At 47.1% G+C, this 21,076-nt stretch overlaps 1 protein-coding gene and 1 long non-coding RNA gene across 2 annotated transcripts; both read right to left on the minus strand.

Moving 5' to 3' along the window:
• Positions 1-1,072: 1,072 nt before the first annotated feature.
• Positions 1,073-20,814, minus strand: LOC129736791 (golgin subfamily A member 2-like). The gene is made up of 15 exons (XM_055720612.1): positions 20,539-20,814; positions 19,387-19,509; positions 18,925-19,005; positions 14,983-15,021; positions 14,411-14,473; positions 14,076-14,169; positions 13,312-13,418; positions 12,705-12,763; positions 12,314-12,455; positions 5,990-6,083; positions 5,226-5,332; positions 4,256-4,314; positions 3,867-4,008; positions 2,447-2,554; positions 1,073-2,348 (listed from the first exon to the last, which is right to left on the minus strand). The coding sequence occupies exons 1-14, from the start codon at positions 20,812-20,814 to the stop codon at positions 2,468-2,470; spliced, it is 1,473 nt and encodes a 490-aa protein (XP_055576587.1). The 3' UTR covers positions 1,073-2,348; positions 2,447-2,467.
• On the minus strand, positions 6,344-9,015 carry LOC129736853 (uncharacterized). Its single transcript, XR_008733956.1, has 3 exons — positions 8,763-9,015; positions 6,897-6,935; positions 6,344-6,387 (listed from the first exon to the last, which is right to left on the minus strand). It is a non-coding gene; the product is annotated as an uncharacterized LOC129736853 (long non-coding RNA).
• Positions 20,815-21,076: the final 262 nt, after the last annotated feature.

Consider the following 21,076-nt stretch of genomic DNA (forward strand, 5'->3'; position numbering starts at 1 on the left):
TTTACTGCGGCCTAGTCTGGTTCACTCCAAACTCATGTCAAGTGCTGTGTCACACAGTCCTTCCATGGACCCGTGGCCGTTTTCTCTCATCCATTCTGCAACAAACCACATTATTGCACGCTTATAGAATGCCTTATAAAAGTCTACCTGGTTTGTACAATAAACGGATCAGATCTTGAACTCTGTGAGTATTTGAATCTGACTCCCGCTCGCCCGAAATGCCCGCAGCAAGCGATGGCGAAGAGTGATTTAACACGTAGTTGATTTATGGTTCATACAGGACTATATCACACTACAAAACCGGTATGAATTCAGAGTTGTGGATGTACTGCATGTTCACGTAATAGTTTCTCTACAATTTTTTTTTTTTTTTTTTTAAAAAGGTGCCTAAGCTATAAATACCATATACTATTATCTTTCCCTATTTTTTTAAGCATTTTTTTTATTTCCCTGTTTGTGTATAGTTTTATCTATCTATCTCTATATAAACAACCAACACAAAGCAACCAGAACATTTTGAGAAACTTTTATAGTTAACTTCTGCATTTAATTCCAGTAACAATCTAGAGGTGTCCATTCAGCTGTTTGCTTAGTTCCAAGCCTTCATTGTGTGCTCCCAGGTTCTTTGAAAAGCAGCAGTAACAGTCGAGCAGTTATTTAAAGTAAAACTTTGCCCTACACAATTTCCACTTCCATGCCTTAGAATGGAGGCACAGCGGAACACTCGCCCAAGGGCAAGATTTCAAGAGCTCTTAAGTAGGTTTTATCTTTTCACGTTAGGATAGATAATGTTTCTTAACAGCTTACATATAGAATTTACAAGTTAAACACAATTTCTCATGCTCATTTATTTGATTAGAAGTTCCTGAAAAATATTTTCATAAAACTTCCATAGCTTATTGCACGTTCTTCTAAATAATCATAAACCTGTATGTTGACCTCTGCATGAAATGCACCGATAACAAGTTTAACATTTTGTGAACCCGACTGAAATGTACAAACGTACACATAAAAGGCGGCCAAAATCGGTAATTAAGTAGTGAGAAAGAAAACAAAAGAGATGACAACTCCGTAACATGGTAAAGCAACCTTTTACAAAATAAAAACCAACAAAGAAACAAAACCAAAAACCACAAACAGGGGTGAATTGTAGAGAACAGAGACAGTGGGTTGTTTTGACATTGATAACGTGCAGCTGAGAACCTGCAGCAAAGAGTCACATAACTTTGAGGGAGCACGAGAAGAAACCAGCATGAGACAGAAAGAAAGGAGGGATGTGATCTCACCTGTAGAAGGCAAGTGAACAGCAGAGAGTGGCCTGTCGCAGCACTCTCCAAAGGAGCCAGCTGCAGCCAGGTCTTTTACCATCACACTCTCCATGGCAGTCCCTCTGCTGCCTTCTAGTCTCGCCTCATCCAGGGCACGCTCACCCTCTCTGCTTCTTCCTCGGCTGCCCAACCGCTTCACAGAACCAGCCACAGCTGCACCTTGTCTACACCAGCCAACCCACCGCCCCTGAAGCCAGCCCACAGCTGTACATTGTCAGTGCTGATTAACCCAGCTTCGTTCCTCTGCAGTAGCCTACAGTGCACAGCGCTAAGGAATGTGTTGTACGAACCTTCCGGGCTGTTCCGCGTCGATTCACAGTCAGTTACAAAAACTGAAGGACATGTCACAGGGCTTACGGCAGGAACTTTTGGGAGATTGGTTGCAGAATCTTTTCAAGTCTCGGGGAACCACCAGACGGTTGCAGGAGTTTACAACACGCGGAGCAATATTGTTATTGGTAATTGTAGTTATATTGACCATTATTCCCTGTATGCCGAACTGTGTAAGACCTATGATTCAAAAGTAGTTTAACCTCTAATGTTGTTTCTGTTCAAAATAAAGACGGGGGAAGTGTAGAGAGCTTTATGGCCAGTGCTGGAGGCCACGATGCCTGTGAAGGGCCTTGAAGGCTAAAGAAGAGAGAAAGTACGATAAGGTTGGCTGAACGCCTGGAAGGAAGACGGGATATGAAGCAAGGCCAGAGCGGATGCGCGATGCCACATCTCCGCGGCTGGCTGAGAACATGAAACCGACAGAGATAAGAAGGAAGAGAGAAAAAAAGGCAAGAAGTTCAGTGCATTTGCAGCTTAGTAATTAACCAATTATATGTAGCCAAGACATGTGTGAACAGCATTGATTAACCAATGATAATTTAGTATGGGGCGCGTGAACAGCAAACGAGGATATTATAAGCGTGGGTTCTGGACTAATAAAAGGTCTTCTGGTCGAACTCAGGAGTCCACGTCATCGTCTCCTCAGGCCATGTGCTCCTCCGCCTCCTCGTCTGCCATTGCACGGACCTGCAAGGCCACACCATGAAAGTTAAAACAACGTTCATGGTGCATTCACTCCTGCCTGTGTTTGTCTAGAGCAGCTGTGACGCTGCCCCTGGTGTTACCTGCTCAGAGAACTGCTGCACCTACTGCTGCCACATTCTCTGCACCTCCTTCAGTTTCTCTGCATACTGATCTCTTTCTTCCTGGAGCTTGAAAACTGACCCTGAGAGCTGTTCAAAACAAAATAAAACACAAAGAAAATCGTATTGGCTAAATAAATTTGGCAGTGACCGCTTCAGGGATAAAGCCTGAAGAAACCAGTGTTAACGCAAAGCTCAGGCTGCATTCTTCTGCCACACAAGTTTCTTTACAGACATGAAGATCTGGATGTCATTCCGTACAAGCCCTGAGCAACCCAGGTTTCCAGGCCTGCCTTCTCCTCCAGTGCCACCTGCAACTGCTGCTTTGCATCCAGACTCCCTGCCTGATTTGACAACTGCCAAGAAAAATCAAAAAGTCATGGCAAAATGTTAACACGCCACTTCTGCATAGCCTTTCCCCTGATAGTAACCTGCCACCTGATCCATGTGGCAACCTTAAAGTGCTCCAACTCACGGTGATGTTCAATGAAAAAAAAAAAAAAAAAAAAGAGGAGGGGGGAAGGAGATTAAAATCAAAAAGCTTAGATTTTAGCCCTGTAAAACAGGCTAAGCTAGACAGCTCCTCCCTACCAATTTTGTATTTACGACTTGTTTGATTAAAACCTATTTTCTTAATCTAAAAATCTGGCTCAGAAACTTTGTGCACTTCCAGAGTCTGTATTACACAGCCAGATCAGGTGGTCTAAAAGTTGTCAAACACGTCAGGAATTTAAAGCCAGTGTCTGGAGCATGTCAGTTGGCACACAGTACTTTTCCCAGAAGAGGAGCAGCTGCCTTTATTTCAAGGGTAACTTAAGCCACTGACTGGGGAGGAAAAAAAACCCAAACCCAAAAATAAACAAAAGAGCAGTTTCTTCCCTCACAGGCTCAGGTTCACACCGGCTTGCTCTCTGAACTGCTAACAGCTGGCTTCCTGAATTCCCTTCCTAACTGGCTGCTTCTCTTAACTTTCCCCAGCTGACCTTCGAGTTACCATTGTCCAATTCACCTTCTGCAAGGGTGGGTACAAACACCACCCCTATTCAACTGGCTTCTCAGTGAGACCACGAGACAGCTGCGTAACCAAAATGCCAAACAGATACAAAGCAGGAAAAGTCTTCGTATTGTCACGCGCTGTATTGTTCAGTCACCCTCTCATATTGTACAACATTCTTTTCGCAGACCAGCGTCACAACAGCTTTCAGTCTACTGCTCCAGCTCCTTCAAACAGACCTTCTGTTCCTCAGAGGCCTCGCTGAAGGCCTGTGACCAAGAGGATGCCTTGATGAGGTTTTGTGCCTTCCTTTCCGAACAAGGGTTAAGCCTTGCCCCCACTCTCAGAAGCAAAGTCTTACAACGGTCAGTGTGATCTACCCTCACAGCCTGGAAGCAGTATGGGCACCTGGTGGATCCTCCGTTCAGCCATGTCCAGTTCCTCATGCAAATCCTTTATATATAACTGCAAGGCTGAGTCCTCGGAAACCATGCAGCGAATCTTCTGTGACAGCTGTGAATTCTTCTGCTTCATTTCCTCACTGCTTTTGCTGAAACAAACCAAGATTAAAGCAGCATCACTGTATGTACTACGGGTCTGGGCAAGTACATGTCATAAATTTACAATCCAGCTAGTCGTAACAGTTAGAATCACAGAAACATCACATCCAGTCACTTTTTTTAAGCTGAATATCCAGCCTCCCAAGTCACCACCTGTGGTGCATGCCCCTTGTGATGTTTTGTGGCTCTACCGGGAAGAGCAGTGACTCTGCAGTAACAAGCAGCAAATGGACTTACCTTTGTTTGTACAGCTCCTGTTTCAGGCCTTTTCGCTCCTTCATTAACTCTTCATTACGCTGCAGAAAAAAAGAAATGACCGATTCAGCTGCAGACTTCAGCAAAATATTTCACCTTTAGCACATCAGCTGAAGTGGAAAGCATCAGAACTTTGGCAAAATCCTTCAGGACAGGTTGCTTAGAACCTCCTGAATTTGCCAGGAATAAATCTGCTCAGCCTTTTCAAACGCGATGCTACTAACTGAACGTGAGGTCATTTCTGCAGACTTCTGGATGAATATCAATACTGAAGTGTCTGCCTGACGGAGACCTGTGGATAAGTGGCTAGCTGAAAAAGGTCTCATAGACATAGTCCAGCTGGCTGGACAAAAATGCACATCGCTCTCAGCTTATCTGAAGTAAAGCAAAATACACTGTCTTTGGCTGTCCTTGTTACACAATAACAGGAAGATTTTGGTGGGAAAAGAATGTTGCAGGTGGGAACAGAAAACTACAGAAGAGAGACTAGGGGTGGGCTTGGTATTTAGGCAACTAACCAATAATGAGCTTAACTTTTGTAATATGTATGAGCTAATTATAAGAAGGCATAAAAGGTGACTGTAAGAGACAATAAACGAAGTCTGCTGATCACTCATATTGAGTGACTGTGTCTTCCCTCCATCGCAACAGAGACCCTCCTGAGACAAGGTCTCGGTGGCGCTTCTGTTGCGTGTGGAGCTGGCAAGACTAATGAAGTAAGGTGCCGGATCTGAAGACAGCAACTGGACCATATGATTAGTGGTCACAGAAACCTGAATGAACTTTGCCTTGACCATGGAGAACACAGGGCTTTACAAGGTTAATTAACAATTCAGAATGTTAATTTCTGCCCCTTCTCCGAGCAGGGACTACAGACTTTGCATTAGTGTACTGACAAGCAAATAGCCAAAGGCAGAGCTGCTGGTGAAGCATAAGCAGAGGTGACTCTTACCTTCTCTGCCCGTTTTTGCTGCAGAGAGACGTAGGCCAAAGTACGTTCCAGCTCCAATTCCCTCTCGCGCGATGAACATAAACGATCAGAGAGGCTCTCGGCTTCTCCTGAACAAGTCAGAACAGAGTGAGTTGAGGCTGGACCACAAAGAGCTTTTTGGAACTGCTAAACAGCACTTTCTGCTTTGTCTACAAGCTCTTAAGGCAGCACAGAGCTTTGCAAGTCAGTAGACCTGGTTCTGCCCCTGGCTCTACAGGTGGCTCACTAGCAGCTCTGGGCAGTAAAGCTCTCTGTAACTACCATCCTCACTTTGAGGGAGATGACGAAACTTCCTCTGCAGAATAGGCAATATGTTGGTTGGGATCTTTCTTTCTAATAGAAGAAGTCGCTCAAACTTGGTTCAGAATGAAGGGCTCGGGTAAAACCTACCTTTACGCGATAGCTGTGTGGGAGGGAGGGTGGCAAAAAGGGAACTAAGTTTTAAAAGGATCAGAAGAAAGTCAGAAAGGAACAGCCTGGGGTAGTCGCCGGGGCTGAACAGGGCTGACAAGGCTTTAGCGATGCACAAAAGAACCTCAACTGCCATGGGATCAACATGCTCCCATTTGGGGGCAGCTCTGGCGACAGAGGCAGCGATGGTGCCAAGTATTGCCCACCGAGGAGTCGGCCACTGCTGTGAGCTGGCTGCCAGCAACTGTCATGCCTCTGGCTTGAAATTCACACTTTGACCAACAGCTTGAGCTGGAGTGCCCACAGTCAATTACCTGATTTCTCCCCTGCAGCTTCTCGAGTATGTGCAAGGGCCGCCTGCAACTCAGGCTTCTCAGAAGTTACAATTCCAATAGTCTGGACACGAACCTTTGGGAAAGGAAAATCGGCTCAGCACAAAACTTCTTTGCTTGTAACTGCAACATCACTGTTGCCACAAAAGGCTAACTCAGTAAAGGGAAAGAGCTCGTGCAGTTAAGCACAGTCGGGCTGACTCCCAGTTTTCTGAAGGAACGCGCTCGCGGCTTCCCGAGTAAAGACTATGAATGGTCAGTAATCCAGAGAACAGCAGAAGGCAGGTGGTGTTACTGTAATGGAGGCTCTGCCATACCCGTAGCTGTTCCCTCAGTGCAGCTTGCTCTTCAGAAAATTTCTTTTCCAACTCCTTCTTTTCCTGTATAAAGAAATGATGCCTATTCAGCACAAAAACATAGATGGGTAACCCTTGTTTTGTAGCAAACTAAAAAAGCAGTGATACATTGGTAGGACTTGCAGCATCGAAACGACAGCAGCCTTTTAAAGACATACTTCAGCCCTGCGTTATTTGAACGCCTTCACTATTTATCCATCCTAGATTGGCAGTAACAGCATAGCACAATCGCTGCTAGCATAAAAACGGTAGTGCTTGGAAGCAAGCTGCTGGCAAGGACTTGTATTCTCCTGCCTCCACCACACTCCTCTAATACTTGAGTATTTAAACGTTCGCTTGTGTCAAAATAAGAACGCTACCTGCCAGGCAGGCCTAACTCATGAAGTCAAATCATTCAACCCTACGCTACAAATGAAACTGAATCTAACATAAGACAAGACCACACGTGCCTGGGCCACAGCCCACTATACTCTCTGCGCCGCCAAGGAAGAGATACTATTTTTCTGCCTATCCAAAAAGAGGACACACTTTACCTTCTCCAGCTGATCCACTGCCTCCTGGCTCTGCTCTTTCTGTGGAAGAAAAGTGATGCACCAGTATCAAGAGAAAATACTCTCATACATCTGAAACACATTTTCACTTCAACAAAGTAGGATACATGCCCAATTCATGCAAAAAGAATTTCCGCTGTCCTTTCTGTAGAGGACTAGGAAGTTCATCTTAGCTATTAAAAATACGAGATCTGGAGCTTCCTTGACTAATGTACTTCATATGCCAGGCATCTTTTTCATCGCTCAGTAGATTGCCACAGTTGTTCTCCAACACCGCTGCTGAAACCCCTCCATGTCTACATCTGAGCATCTACCACCTTCAGTTAAACTCGCATCCCCACATCTGTGCAACTGATGGAAGTAATCCTGGTGTATTGGGATGATCGCCAGAAATGCTGGGTTTTTTTTAAAAAACACCACCAATAAAAAAAATAAAAAAACAACCAACCAATAACCCCAAAGAAAAACGTAGTCTTTTCCTTGAACTGAGACCTCAGACCTTTCTTCCACTGAAGAGCTGGCCTTAAGTCACGCAGAGCCGCACTTGTGTTGGCAGACTTCTGCAGGAGGTGGTATGAGAGCGCTGAAGCCAGATACAAAGAGAAGGGGTAATTCTGTCCTAGCCCATTTCCATCTTAGCGGTGAAGTATTTGGAGATTTGTTGTCCGTAGGTAATGCACCTTTAGATATGAGGTGAAGGAGACAAAGGTGGCAGCTGCCTACCCAGGCCGCCACACAACTGTGCTGCTGTGTTTGCTATTTGCTTGTTGTCTCCCTGACAGCTTCTTCACAGATGCCTCGTAACTAACTACATAAGCAGGGCTTTTTTGCCTTCCCAAAGAATGAGCATTGTCCAAGCTCTTTCTTTACTACTGCTGCTACTACTTCAATGCATTTTGAAAGGTGACTACAGATGGAAGAGCGATGAGCGAGAGGTTTTGGTTCTAGCAATGCCCATGCACAACATAACCAGCAAAAGCAAAGGCAAGACCACAAATGCAGCAAAGGCCCTACAGAGTTGCAGGCCAGCGTAAAAGCAGGCACACAAGGAGAATCTTGGGTGGGCAATGCACTATGCCAAGTTCCTCTGCAGCCCAGCTAAAACACAAAAAGAAACAGAATGGAACAAAAATAACCCAAAGCCCAAAGGAAAACAACAAGGGGGGGTCACGGGGTACACCGGGAAATGCTGAACTTTGCAAAAAGTGTACTTTTACAGAGGAACACAATGGGGAAAAGCATTTCACACAAGAAAGGCTCTTGTCAGACTGAAACAAGTCCACTTGGCTGCATTTCTTGCAGTGTTAAAGCTGAAGGCTGAAAAGCTGCAGCGGGAATCCATGCAGGCCACAGGACAAAGCAGCTCACTCATCGCGCCAAGAGAAGCTGAGGATATGATCAGAAACCAGCCCCAGACCCTCTCAGAGACCTACTGCTCCCACTCTGCCGATATCGTTAGACCAGCAGCACCACCTGCAGAAACAGGTTTTCACACTGCTGCCAGCACCAGAGTTGTGTGTTTCAAGGATTCGGACAGGCGCAGAAATAGCTGTTTTATCAGGATGCTTATCATCCAGGGAAAGCCTGATGAGATCAGCAGAGCACACTTAAATGGAAACAACAAAACTCCGTTTCTTGTTCCTCAGTTGAGCCAATACATTCACCAGTGGCCTTAGACTTTGAGCCCCTTAACAGGTTTTCCGTGCAGCTCATTTTGTTCCCTACAGAGTGCCGTGTAAGCAGCCTTCCTTGTGGCACTAGGAGGGAACCCATAACTTTGCAGACACCCAAAGAGCTTGGAGGAGCAGCGAGGACCATGTCAGACTGGTTGGTTGGGTTGTTTCTTACCAGTTCCTCTATCTGTGTAACGAACTGCTTGTTCGTTAAGATTGCTGGAATCCAGGGCTACTGCCAGCTCCCGGTAACGTGTCTGATGGGCACATGCAGACAGGAGAAAAAGGAAGGAGCAGAAGAGGAGGAGGGGAGGAAAAAAAGCAGGAATTAAAGAGGACAGAAAAATAAATCCTATCGAACTGTGATAATCAGATTCTCCAAACAAAACAAAAATCTACCGTTTCAACAAAAGCAGCTGAGACATCAACACATTTCATCCATTCTGCCAAGGCTTCATTTTGACCCAACAGTGACTCAGAAATAAGAACGGCAGCTGCACGGAAGCCAGATTATCCCCAGTCCCCAAACTGGAAACACTTCCGATACCTGCCCCCCAGTGTTGATCACAACTACCCGATGATAGCACAAGACAACACTAGACAGCAGTGAACGAGAACTGTGCATTCAATTAGGTCTCGCTAACACTGCCGAAAGCAGAGTCCCAGTAAGTTATCAACAGTAGCAAATAAGAAAGGGGGCGGGGGGGGACGGGGACACTGAGAACAACCTCCTTCCGTTTCCTTAATATTTGTGGAAGAAACAGCACTTTCTCCATTCACATATGATGTAGACTACAAGCAAAGCAGTCAAGTCAGCCAGTTTTATTCCCCAAGGCAACAAGTCACTACTAAGGAAGAACTGACTATCACAATAATGCTCCTTATAGCGCCTTTCACTCCAAAGTACCACACAGAGAAAACATCCTTTTCTGGGTAAGGAGAGATGCAGACTCCCTCTGCAACAAGCTAATGTCAATGATGCAGGTTGATTTCCCATTCTTTCCCACTAAATCAAGAATACATCTTTCCATGCATACATGCTGTCCATTCATCCCACTCAGCTTTTCTTCCCACTGCTGAAAGTTTACGTTCTAAACCAGGATTTTTTGCTTCTCAATGCTTAAATATCATATTGTTCAGTAGGATGACTGCAGACACCGCTGAGATCCAGGAGTGTTTTCTTGAGCTGACTGCTTAAAGCTCCACATCAAATATCAAGAGAATTAACAGGACAAAAGGATCAAAACGAGGCTGTACCCGAGAACACGGGGCAGTAACGTCACCCAACTCTTCAAGTTCACACACTAGATTAATGGCAAAGGACGCACCAAGAAGCGAGCGAGGGCAAAGCCAGATGGTGGCCACTCTGCTCTGAAAAGCGCTACCTTCAGGACATATCTGGGGAAAACAGAGATCGCTGGATGCAGATTAAGATAGAAAAGGTCAGCGACTACCTGAAAACTGCTAGTTTTTTGAGTCAAACTCAAACGCTCCCTCTAAAACTTGGTGAGATGTGTGGCACGCTATGAACCACAAGTTTAGAAGGAGGACATTTACCAACAGGCCAAACTCAGCGTGGCTGGGAGCAGGTGCCAGTGGCCCTCATGGAGCGATGAATCCCATGACTAGAAGAAACTAAACGGAAAAGGGCCAAAAACCTGTTCCTGGACAGCAATGCAAGTTCTCATCCAGCCTTCGTGGGAGGACGAACAGCATCTGACCACACCTCTACCCACCGTGAACTGGACAACTTCATTTATCTTGTACAGCATCAGAGCGCCATGAAGACCCGGAGCAGTGCTCTAGCGTTTCATGGCAAATTATTTCATCATCCAGCTCTGCTAAGCCATAATTTAAAAACACTACAAAACAAACAAGATAATCGTTTTCAACATCCAACCCCAGCAATGTATCACAGCTCTTTGCAATGCCACCTGCAAGGGTTCCCTCTTACTTCAGTTGCTTCCTTCTTGGCACTTCACAGGAAACAAGAAATCTCTCTCTTGGCATTCCCCGTCTACCTGCTCAGCACTTTTCTCGTGAATCGAGCAGCAAGAATACGGTAATGGTGAAGACATTTAAGGAAAGCAATAAAGTGGAAGACTGCAGAGGGAAACAAACAGAATTTTCTCCGTTTCTTTTTAGCAGGACAGATACTTGTGCTCTCAAGGGAAAACGTACGTTAGGTGCTTCTAGGAAGGTCAGGAACTCCCTTACTTCTTCCAGCTACAGGTCACCTCACCCTTATTGGTTCAAACACTCCTCAATATGAAACATCAGAGGGACAAGAGGAATACCTTCACCAGTACATGTCAAAAATGTTTCCTTCATTTCTTCCGGTCCAGACATTCTGTTTGCTTAACGCTTCAAGATGCAAAGAACAGTAATGAGCCATAACCACAAGAACTTCCTTCTTCCTCCACCATCAGTTGTGAAACAAATCAAAAAAAAACAACCAACAACTCAATGAACTACTTGAACAGCTGGATTTGTTGGAAACAGAGAGAACTAGGAACAAGACACTTCTCGGGAAATTATGCATTGTGAGGTTCTAATAACATAGCAAAAAAAAGTTAGTAATTCTGCTCAGCTTGGCACGCCATGCTTGATCCATTTGCTTTCACACACGGAGTCCTATTTTGCTGGGCTTTCTGCGTTTCACAGCCAAGAAAGCTGAAGTGGCTGAGACGGGAAGGGTCTGCCTCGCGTTAAGACACCAATGGCAGCAGCAGCTCATGCCAACAATCAGCTTTCCTGCCCTATTAGCGTCAAGTGAGCTTCTGAACAGCATTCTCCTGACGCAGGATTTTTACAAGACAGCAACTGGAAAAAGAAATCTGTCATGACATATTGCAATTAAAGATCAGTTTACAAATTATTTCTGAAACCTCAGACACAACGGTCCACATAACAGCCAAACAGATCAAAATGTATCTCTCCATGCTAAGAAAACGACAGCAGAGAAAAAACTAGGCTCAGAAACTTTGTGCATTTCCAGAGTCTGTATTACACAGCCAGATCAGGTGGTCTAAAAGTTGTCAAACACGTCAGGAATTTAAAGCCAGTGTCTGGAGCATGTCAGTTGGCACACAGTACTTTTCCCAGAAGAGGAGCAGCTGCCTTTATTTCAAGGGTAACTTAAGCCACTGTCTGGGGAGGAAAAAAAAACCAAACCCAAAAATAAACAAAAGAGCAGTTTCTTCCCTCACAGGCTCAGGTTCACACCGGCTTGCTCTCTGAACTGCTAACAGCTGGCTTCCTGAATTCCCTTCCTAACTGGCTGCTTCTCTTAACTTTCCCCAGCTGACCTTCGAGTTACCATTGTCCAATTCACCTTCTGCAAGGGTGGGTACAAACACCACCCCTATTCAACTGGCTTCTCAGTGAGACCACGAGACAGCTGCGTAACCAAAATGCCAAACAGATACAAAGCAGGAAAAGTCTTTGTATTGTCACGCGCTGTATGTTCAGTCACCCTCTCATATTGTACAACATTCTTTTCGCAGACCAGCGTCACAACAGCTTTCAGTCTACTGCTCCAGCTCCTTCAAACAGACCTTCTGTTCCTCAGAGGCCTCGCTGAAGGCCTTTGACCAAGAGGATGCCTTGATGAGGTTTTGTGCCTTCCTTTCCGAACAAGGGTTAAGCCTTGCCCCCACTCTCAGAAGCAAAGTCTTACAACGGTCAGTGTGATCTACCCTCACAGCCTGGAAGCAGTATGGGCACCTGTTGGATCCTCCGTTCAGCCATGTCCAGTTTCTTACGCATATCCTTTATATATAACTGCAAGGCTGAGTCCTGGGAAACCAGGCAGCGAAACTTCCGTGACAGCTTCGAATTCTGCACCTTCATTTCCTCACTGCTTTTGCTGAAACAAACCAAAATTAAAGCAGCATCACTGTATGTACTACGGGTCTGGGCAAGTACATGTCATAAATTTACAGTCCAGCTAGTCGTAACAGTTAGAATCACAGAAACATCACATCCAGTCACTTTTTTTAAGCTGAATATCCAGCCTCCCAAGTCACCACCTGTGGTGCATGCCCCTTGTGATGTTTTGTGGCTCTACCGGGAAGAGCAGTGTTACTCTGCAGTAACAAGCAGCAAATGGACTTACCTTTGTTTGTACAGCTCCTGTTTCAGGTCTTCTAGCTCCTTCATTAACTCTTCGTTACGCTGCAGAAAAAAAGAAATGACTGATTCAGCTGCAGACTTCAGCAAAATATTTCACCTTTAGCACATCAGCTGAAGTGGAAAGCATCAGAACTTTGGCAAAATCCTTCAGGACAGGTTTCTTAGAACCTCCTGAATTTGCCAGGAATAAATCTGCTCAGCCTTTTCAAACGCGATGCTACTAACTGAACGTGAGGTCATTTCTGCAGACTTCTGGATGAATATCAACACTGAAGTGTCTGCCTGATGGAGACCCTCCTGAGACAAGGTCTCGGTGGCGCTTCTGTTGCGTGTGGAGCTGGCAAGACTAATGAAGTAAGGTGCCGGATCTGAAGACAGCAACTGGACCATATGATTAGTGGTCACAGAAACCTGAATGAACTTTGCCTTGACCATGGAGAACACAGGGCTTTACAAGGTTAATTAACAATTCAGAATGTTAATTTCTGCCCCTTCTCCGAGCAGGGACTACAGACTTTGCATTAGTGTACTGACAAGCAAATAGCCAAAAGCAGAGCTGCTGGTGAAGCATAAGCAGAGGTGACTCTTACCTTCTCTGCCCGTTTTTGCTGCAGAGAGACGTAGGCCAAAGTACGTTCCAGCTCCAATTCCCTCTCGCGCGATGAACATAAACGATCAGAGAGGCTCTCGGCTTCTCCTGAACAAGTCAGAACAGAGTGAGTTGAGGCTGGACCACAAAGAGCTTTTTGGAACTGCTAAACAGCACTTTCTACTTTGTCAACAAGCTCTTAAGGCAGCACAGAGCTTTGCAAGTCAGCAGACCTGGTTCCGCCCCTGGCTCTACAGGTGGCTCACTAGCAGCTCTGGGCAGTAAAGCTCTCTGTAACTACCATCCTCACTTTGAGGGAGATGACGAAACTTCCTCTGCAGAATAGGCAATATGTTGGTTGGGATCTTTCTTTCTAATAGAAGAAGTCGCTCAAACTTGGTTCAGAATGAAGGGCTCGGGTAAAACCTACCTTTACGCGATAGCTGTGTGGGAGGGAGGGTGGCAAAAAGGGAACTAAGTTTTAAAAGGATCAGAAGAAAGTCAGAAAGGAACAGCCTGGGGTAGTCGCCGGGGCTGAACAGGGCTGACAAGGCTTTAGCGATGCACAAAAGAACCTCAACTGCCATGGGATCAACATGCTCCCACTTGGGGGCAGCTCTGGCGACAGAGGCAGCGATGGTGCCAAGTATTGCCCACCGAGGAGTCGGCCACTGCTGTGAGCTGGCTGCCAGCAACTGTCATGCCTCTGGCTTGAAATTCACACTTTGACCAACAGCTTGAGCTGGAGTGCCCACAGTCAATTACCTGATTTCTCCCCTGCAGCTTCTCGAGTATGTGCAAGGGCCGCCTGCAACTCAGGCTTCTCAGAAGTTACAATTCCAATAGTCTGGACACGAACCTTTGGGAAAGGAAAATCGGCTCAGCACAAAACTTCTTTGCTTGTAACTGCAACATCACTGTTGCCACAAAAGGCTAACTCAGTAAAGGGAAAGAGCTCGTGCAGTTAAGCACAGTCGGGCTGACTCCCAGTTTTCTGAAGGAACGCACTCGCGGCTTCCCGAGTAAAGACTACGAATGGTCAGTAATCCAGAGAACAGCAGAAGGCAGGCGGTGTTACTGTAATGGAGGCTCTGCCATACCCATAGCTGTTCCCTCAGTGCAGCTTGCTCTTCAGAAAATTTCTTTTCCAACTCCTTCTTTTCCTGTATAAAGAAATGATGCCTATTCAGCACAAAAACATAGATGGGTAACCCTTGTTTTGTAGCAAACTAAAAAAGCAGTGATACATTGGTAGGACTTGCAGCATCGAAACGACAGCAGCCTTTTAAAGACATACTTCAGCCCTGCGTTATTTGAACGCCTTCACTATTTATCCATCCTAGATTGGCAGTAACAGCATAGCACAATCGCTGCTAGCATAAAAACGGTAGTGCTTGGAAGCAAGCTGCTGGCAAGGACTTGTATTCTCCTGCCTCCACCACACTCCTCTAATACTTGAGTATTTAAACGTTCGCTTGTGTCAAAATAAGAACGCTACCTGCCAGGCAGGCCTAACTCATGAAGTCAAATCATTCAACCCTACGCTACAAATGAAACTGAATCTAACATAAGACAAGACCACACGTGCCTGGGCCACAGCCCACTATACTCTCTGCGCCGCCAAGGAAGAGATACTATTTTTCTGCCTATCCAAAAAGAGGACACACTTTACCTTCTCCAGCTGATCCACTGCCTCCTGGCTCTGCTCTTTCTGTGGAAGAAAATTGATGCACCAGTATCAAGAGAAAATACTCTCATACATCTGAAACACATTTTCACTTCAACAAAGTAGGATACATGCCCAATTCATGCAAAAAGAATTTCCGCTGTCCTTTCTGTAGAGGACTAGGAAGTTCATCTTAGCTATTAAAAATACGAGATCTGGAGCTTCCTTGACTAATGTACTTCATATGCCAGGCATCTTTTTCATCGCTCAGTAGATTGCCACAGTTGTTCTCCAACACCGCTGCTGAAACCCCTCCATGTCTACATCTGAGCATCTACCACCTTCAGTTAAACTCGCATCCCCACATCTGTGCAACTGATGGAAGTAATCCTGGTGTATTGGGATGATCGCCAGAAATGCTGGGTTTTTTTTAAAAAACACCACCAATAATAAAAAAAAAAAACAACCAACCAATAACCCCAAAGAAAAACGTAGTCTTTTCCATGAACTGAGACCTCAGACCTTTCTTCCACTGAAGAGCTGGCCTTAAGTCATGCAGAGCCGCACTTGTGTTGGCAGACTTCTGCGGGAGGTGGTATGGGAGGGCTGAAGCCAGATACAAAGAGAAGGGGTAATTCTGTCCTAGCCCATTTCCATCTTAGCGGTGAAGTATTTGGAGATTTGTTGTCCGTAGGTAATGCACCTTTAGATATGAGGTGAAGGAGACAAAGGTGGCAGCTGCCTACCCAGGCCGCCACACAACTGTGCTGCTGTGTTTGCTATTTGCTTGTTGTCTCCCTGACAGCTTCTTCACAGATGCCTCGTAACTAACTACATAAGCAGGGCTTTTTTGCCTTCCCAAAGAATGAGCATTGTCCAAGCTCTTTCTTTACTACTGCTGCTACTACTTCAATGCATTTTGAAAGGTGACTACAGATGGAAGAGCGATGAGCGAGAGGTTTTGATTCTAGCAATGCCCATGCACAACATAACCAGCAAAAGCAAAGGCAAGACCACAAATGCAGCAAAGGCCCTACACAGTTGCAGGCCAGCGTAAAAGCAGGCACACAAGGAGAATCTTGGGTGGGCAATGCACTATGCCAAGTTCCTCTGCAGCCCAGCTAAAACACAAAAAGAAACAGAATGGAACAAAAATAACCCAAAGCCCAAAGGAAAACAACAAGGGGGGGTCACGGGGTACACCGGGAAATGCTGAACTTTGCAAAAAGTGTACTTTTACAGAGGAACACAATGGGGAAAAGCATTTCACACAAGAAAGGCTCTTGTCAGACTGAAACAAGTCCACTTGGCTGCATTTCTTGCAGTGTTAAAGCTGAAGGCTGAAAAGCTGCAGCGGGAATCCATGCAGGCCACAGGACAAAGCAGTTCACTCATCGCGCCAAGAGAAGCTGAGGATATGATCAGAAACCAGCCCCAGACCCTCTCAGAGACCTACTGCTCCCACTCTGCCGATATCGTTAGACCAGCAGCACCACCTGCAGAAACAGGTTTTCACACTGCTGCCAGCACCAGAGTTGTGTGTTTCAAGGATTCGGACAGGCGCAGAAATAGCTGTTTTATCAGGATGCTTATCATCCAGGGAAAGCCTGATGAGATCAGCAGAGCACACTTAAATGGAAACAACAAAACTCCGTTTCTTGTTCCTCAGTTGAGCCAATACATTCACCAGCGGCCTTAGACTTTGAGCCCCTTAACAGGTTTTCCGTGCAGCTCATTTTGTTCCCTACAGAGTGCCGTGTAAGCAGCCTTCCTTGTGGCACTAGGAGGGAACCCATAACTTTGCAGACACCCAAAGAGCTTGGAGGAGCAGCGAGGACCATGTCAGACTGGTTGGTTGGGTTGTTTCTTACCAGTTCCTCTATCTGTGTAACGAACTGCTTGTTCGTTAAGATTGCTGGAATCCAGGGCTACTGCCAGCTCCCGGTAACGTGCCTGATGGGCACATGCAGACAGGAGAAAAAGGAAGGAGCAGAAGAGGAGGAGGGGAGGAAAAAAAGCAGGAATTAAAGAGGACAGAAAAATAAATCCTATCGAACTGTGATAATCAGATTCTCCAAACAAAACAAAAATCTACCGTTTCAACAAAAGCAGCTGAGACATCAACACATTTTATCCATTCTGCCAAGGCTTCATTTTGACCCAACAGTGACTCAGAAATAAGAACGGCAGCTGCACGGAAGCCAGATTATCCCCAGTCCCCAAACTGGAAACACCTCCGATACCTGCCCCCCAGTGTTGATCACAACTACCCGATGATAGCACAAGACAACACTAGACAGCAGTGAACGAGAACTGTGCATTCAATTAGGTCTCGCTAACACTGCCGAAAGCAGAGTCCCAGTAAGTTATCAACAGTAGCAAATAAGAAAGGGGGCGGGGGGGGACGGGGACACTGAGAACAACCTCCTTCCGTTTCCTTAATATTTGTGGAAGAAACAGCACTTTCTCCATTCACATATGATGTAGACTACAAGCAAAGCAGTCAAGTCAGCCAGTTTTATTCCCCAAGGCAACAAGTCACTACTAAGGAAGAACTGACTATCACAATAATGCTCCTTATAGCGCCTTTCACTCCAAAGTACCACACAGAGAAAACATCCTTTTCTGGGTAAGGAGAGATGCAGACTCCCTCTGCAACAAGCTAATGTCAATGATGCAGGTTGATTTCCCATTCTTTCCCACTAAATCAAGAATACATCTTTCCATGCATACATGCTGTCCATTCATCCCACTCAGCTTTTCTTCCCACTGCTGAAAGTTTACGTTCTAAACCAGGATTTTTTGCTTCTCAATGCTTAAATATCATATTGTTCAGTAGGATGACTGCAGACACCGCTGAGATCCAGGAGTGTTTTCTTGAGCTGACTGCTTAAAGCTCCACATCAAATATCAAGAGAATTAACAGGACAAAAGGAATACAAAGGCAAATCAGAGTGAACTCCATTCCATCTTGCAGGTTTCACTGCATCTAACTGGTACCCCTGGTGATTACTATAGTTACGTTTATTGATAAGAGACGCACGGATATGTAGTAAACAGGAGTTACTTTATGACAACTGAACTGAAGCAATGGTAGGAAAATAAGCTACCAAAATGATGCAAGTGAAACGAAAATCAGAGTTTTGCCACAGCAACAGCGGAAGACAATTCTGGGCTACCAAATTTGACTTCCCTGAGCTTCTATCACAATTTGATCAAGCCTTCCGTTTAAATAAACTGCCTGAAAAGAATTGGTTTAAAAAGGCTGGGGTTTTATGTTTGTGCCTGAACGCGTTTCTATTGCTTATCGGCATAGTTCCTGCCCTTTCCTCTTCAGAAGCCTGGCAACGTGAAGACGCTAAAGCCTGTAAACGCTTGACTCAAAGGATCCAACTTCCTGCCTAAACCTATTTAAACCCAGTACTGGAACTTGCCAGTTTCATCGCCTGTTGTAAAATGGGTTGGCAGGAATAACTAGACAGCTTCCTCAGGGCAGCTGCTTGCCTGGAGATCAGCAGAGTCATGCCCTTCAGAAGCAAGGCCCTAGGGAATACAGCAACGACACGCACAGCGGGAGAAATACAGACTAAGAAAACACTGCCTCTCCCTACTGCACTTGCCCTCAGCAGCTCAGTTAGTTTATCGCCTCACCCCACACTCCTCCTTTTCCTCAAAGCTCAGCTGTCTCGCGGAAGAGGTTTTGACAAGGTTCACTTTTTCACACGTTCAGTTCGACACAAACCAGAAGGGCGCAAGCACTTTACGAGCAATGGCAACGCATGGTATCAACTAGCTCCATGATAATAAAAACAACAACAAAACTCAAGCAACTGACAGGGGCTATGTCAGGACAAGGCTCCACCCAAGAAATCGAGGCCAGCGTAAACAGAACCTGAAGCATGCAGTAGGGAGAGCGAGTCACTGCGAGGGACACGAGCACTGCCTCACCTTCCTCCTGTCCAATGAGGGTATGGCTACCCCATTGGAGCGCTTCAGGTCCGACACCGGCACCTTCAGAATGTTCTGAATCTGAAGGAGGTGAAAGAAAAGGGGGAACGGCTCAGAAAAGGACAGAGAGAAAGTGTCGATCGGAGGGAGCCAAAGAAACCGGCATCCTCCGGCTGGCCAGGAGCACGCAGCTCAAAGCAGCAGCTCTGGGCACACCCAGGGCTGCGTGACAGCGCCGCATGATCAGACGCGGCTTTGGCACGTACCCTGAGCTCTAGTGTGCACCTTCCAGCAGCGGTAGCTGCTAACTATTGTGGCACGCTTCGCGTGCTGGCGATACAGGCAGCTGCGCCAGTCATCCATTACACCCGCATAACCATTTCCCGGCTCTAGTCACGTTGTTCAGAAAACCAGAGAAAAAGGAGGTAGCAAATGAGCTGGGACAAAGACCGAGGCACTCACGTTCTCTGGAGGCTGCTGGTCATCGCCCGGGGGAGTCTCAGGTCGACCGTCTCCTTTAGTTTTGCGGTTTTCCTTACTTGCTGCAGCTGCTCCAGGGCTCTTCTTCTGCTGATACTCCTTCAGCTGTGAAAAATAATAATAATCTGAAATCCAAACTGAACATGCCTTCTGTGAGAATGATGTCAACCCCCAGCCCCAGCTCCACTGGGTAAAAAGACCAAGTGTAAGGCCAAGAGAAACGCTCTTCAATGAGTTTGTCGCCCGGGGGGAAGAAAAATAAAAATCAAAACACGTCCAAGAAAAAGGCTAAAGTAAGATCGAATGTGATGAGTTTACGACAAGAGGCTCAGAGCTGCAAATGTTCAACTTTTGTACACAGCTAAGAGTTGCTGGGAAACGACTTGATACTCCATCCAGCAACTACAAGGAGATGAAAAGAAGTATCTTGGGGTGGGGTTTTTTTAGGGTTCTAACTAAGAGCATTGAGGAAAAATGAGTAAAGGGCAATGAAATCTGAATGTTAAGTGAAACATCAACACCTGACAGTAAGGGCTCCCACTCTGTGAAACACTTTGAGAAGGAACATTACAGTCCTTACAGACAAACGCCATGTTAATACAAGCAGCGTAGTCACTGTGAACTAAGGGGAGAAGCAACCTACAACGGATTTTTCAATCGCACCCGCTTCACCCCGGAGAAGCTAGTCTGATAAGCCGTTCGCTTGAATTCGGCTGGGTCTTCCGAGCCGAATCGTTCGTGCTCCAGCAGGGTGAAGCCCCCAAGCAAGCGAGCCCCAGGCAGTTCGGTCAACTGCCCGTTTCCCCAGCCCGCAGCCCGCCCTCCGCCCCCCCGCCGGGCCGGGCCGGGCCGCGCCTCGGCCTCCAGGTGGGGAAAGAAGGCCCCGTTATTGGCAGAACTCCAAAATGGAAGCCCGAACCGCTCCAGGACACTTTCCCCTCCCCAGGACTTTCACATACGCCGCCCACGCCGCGGCCGGGGAGAAAACGAAGGCCGGGGAAATAAGCAACATGAGACCAAAAAACCCCAAAAAAGGGTGTGGGGGAGGCCAGGGGGAGGGAAAACCGCCAAACCGAACCCGGCGGACCCACGGCACCGCCGGCCCGGCCCGCCCCGGCCCCCGCCGCCCCTCACCTTCTCCTCGCCCGCCGCCAGCCAGCTCTGCCCGCTGCCGTCCGCCACGGCCGCCTCGCGCCTGGGCCGCCTTGGCTTCGCCCACCGCCGGCGGCAGCAGCCAGGGCCCGCCCAGCCTGCGCTGCCGCCCTGGAGGCCCGGCCCATCGCCGTGCCGCGACGTGCTCGGCCCATCGCCGGGCTCCGCCTCATGGCCGGGCTCCCGCGGCTCTGGCACGGCGCCGGGCTGTGGCTCGTGGCCGGGCTCCACCGGCCGGGGCTCGCGGCCGGGCTCCATCGCCTCGAGGTTGCCGGGCCCGGTGGCTCTGCTTTTACTGCAGGGACTGGAGGAGCCGGTGCCACCTTGCAGTGCCTGCTCCCCGTGTTGGAGCCCGCACCGCCCGCTGCTCGGGTGACAGCCCGCACCGCCCGCTGCTCGGGTGACAGCCCGCACCGCCCGCTGCTCGGGTGACACCTGGCTGCCCGGCGTGCCCCACCCAGAGCTCACCTGCAGCTTCCCGGAGACGTTTGTTCCCCGGCGCTGACGGCACAGTGGGCCC

This window comes from Falco cherrug, chromosome 9 (assembly GCF_023634085.1).
Source record: "Falco cherrug isolate bFalChe1 chromosome 9, bFalChe1.pri, whole genome shotgun sequence".
NCBI lineage: Eukaryota > Metazoa > Chordata > Aves > Falconiformes > Falconidae > Falco > Falco cherrug.

Bases quoted from the DNA above. Each gene is read 5' to 3' on its own strand.
- LOC129736791 (XM_055720612.1), bottom strand. From the start codon at position 20,814: ATGGAGCCCGGCCGCGAGCCCCGGCCGGTGGAGCCCGGCCACGAGCCA. The intron at 5,333-5,989 runs GTAATTGACTGT...TGACTTGTTCAG, and splicing joins AGCTGCAGGGGAGAAATCAG to GAGAAGCCGAGAGCCTCTCT. The intron at 4,315-5,225 runs GTAAGAGTCACC...TTTTTTCTGCAG, and splicing joins AGCAAAAACGGGCAGAGAAG to CGTAATGAAGAGTTAATGAA.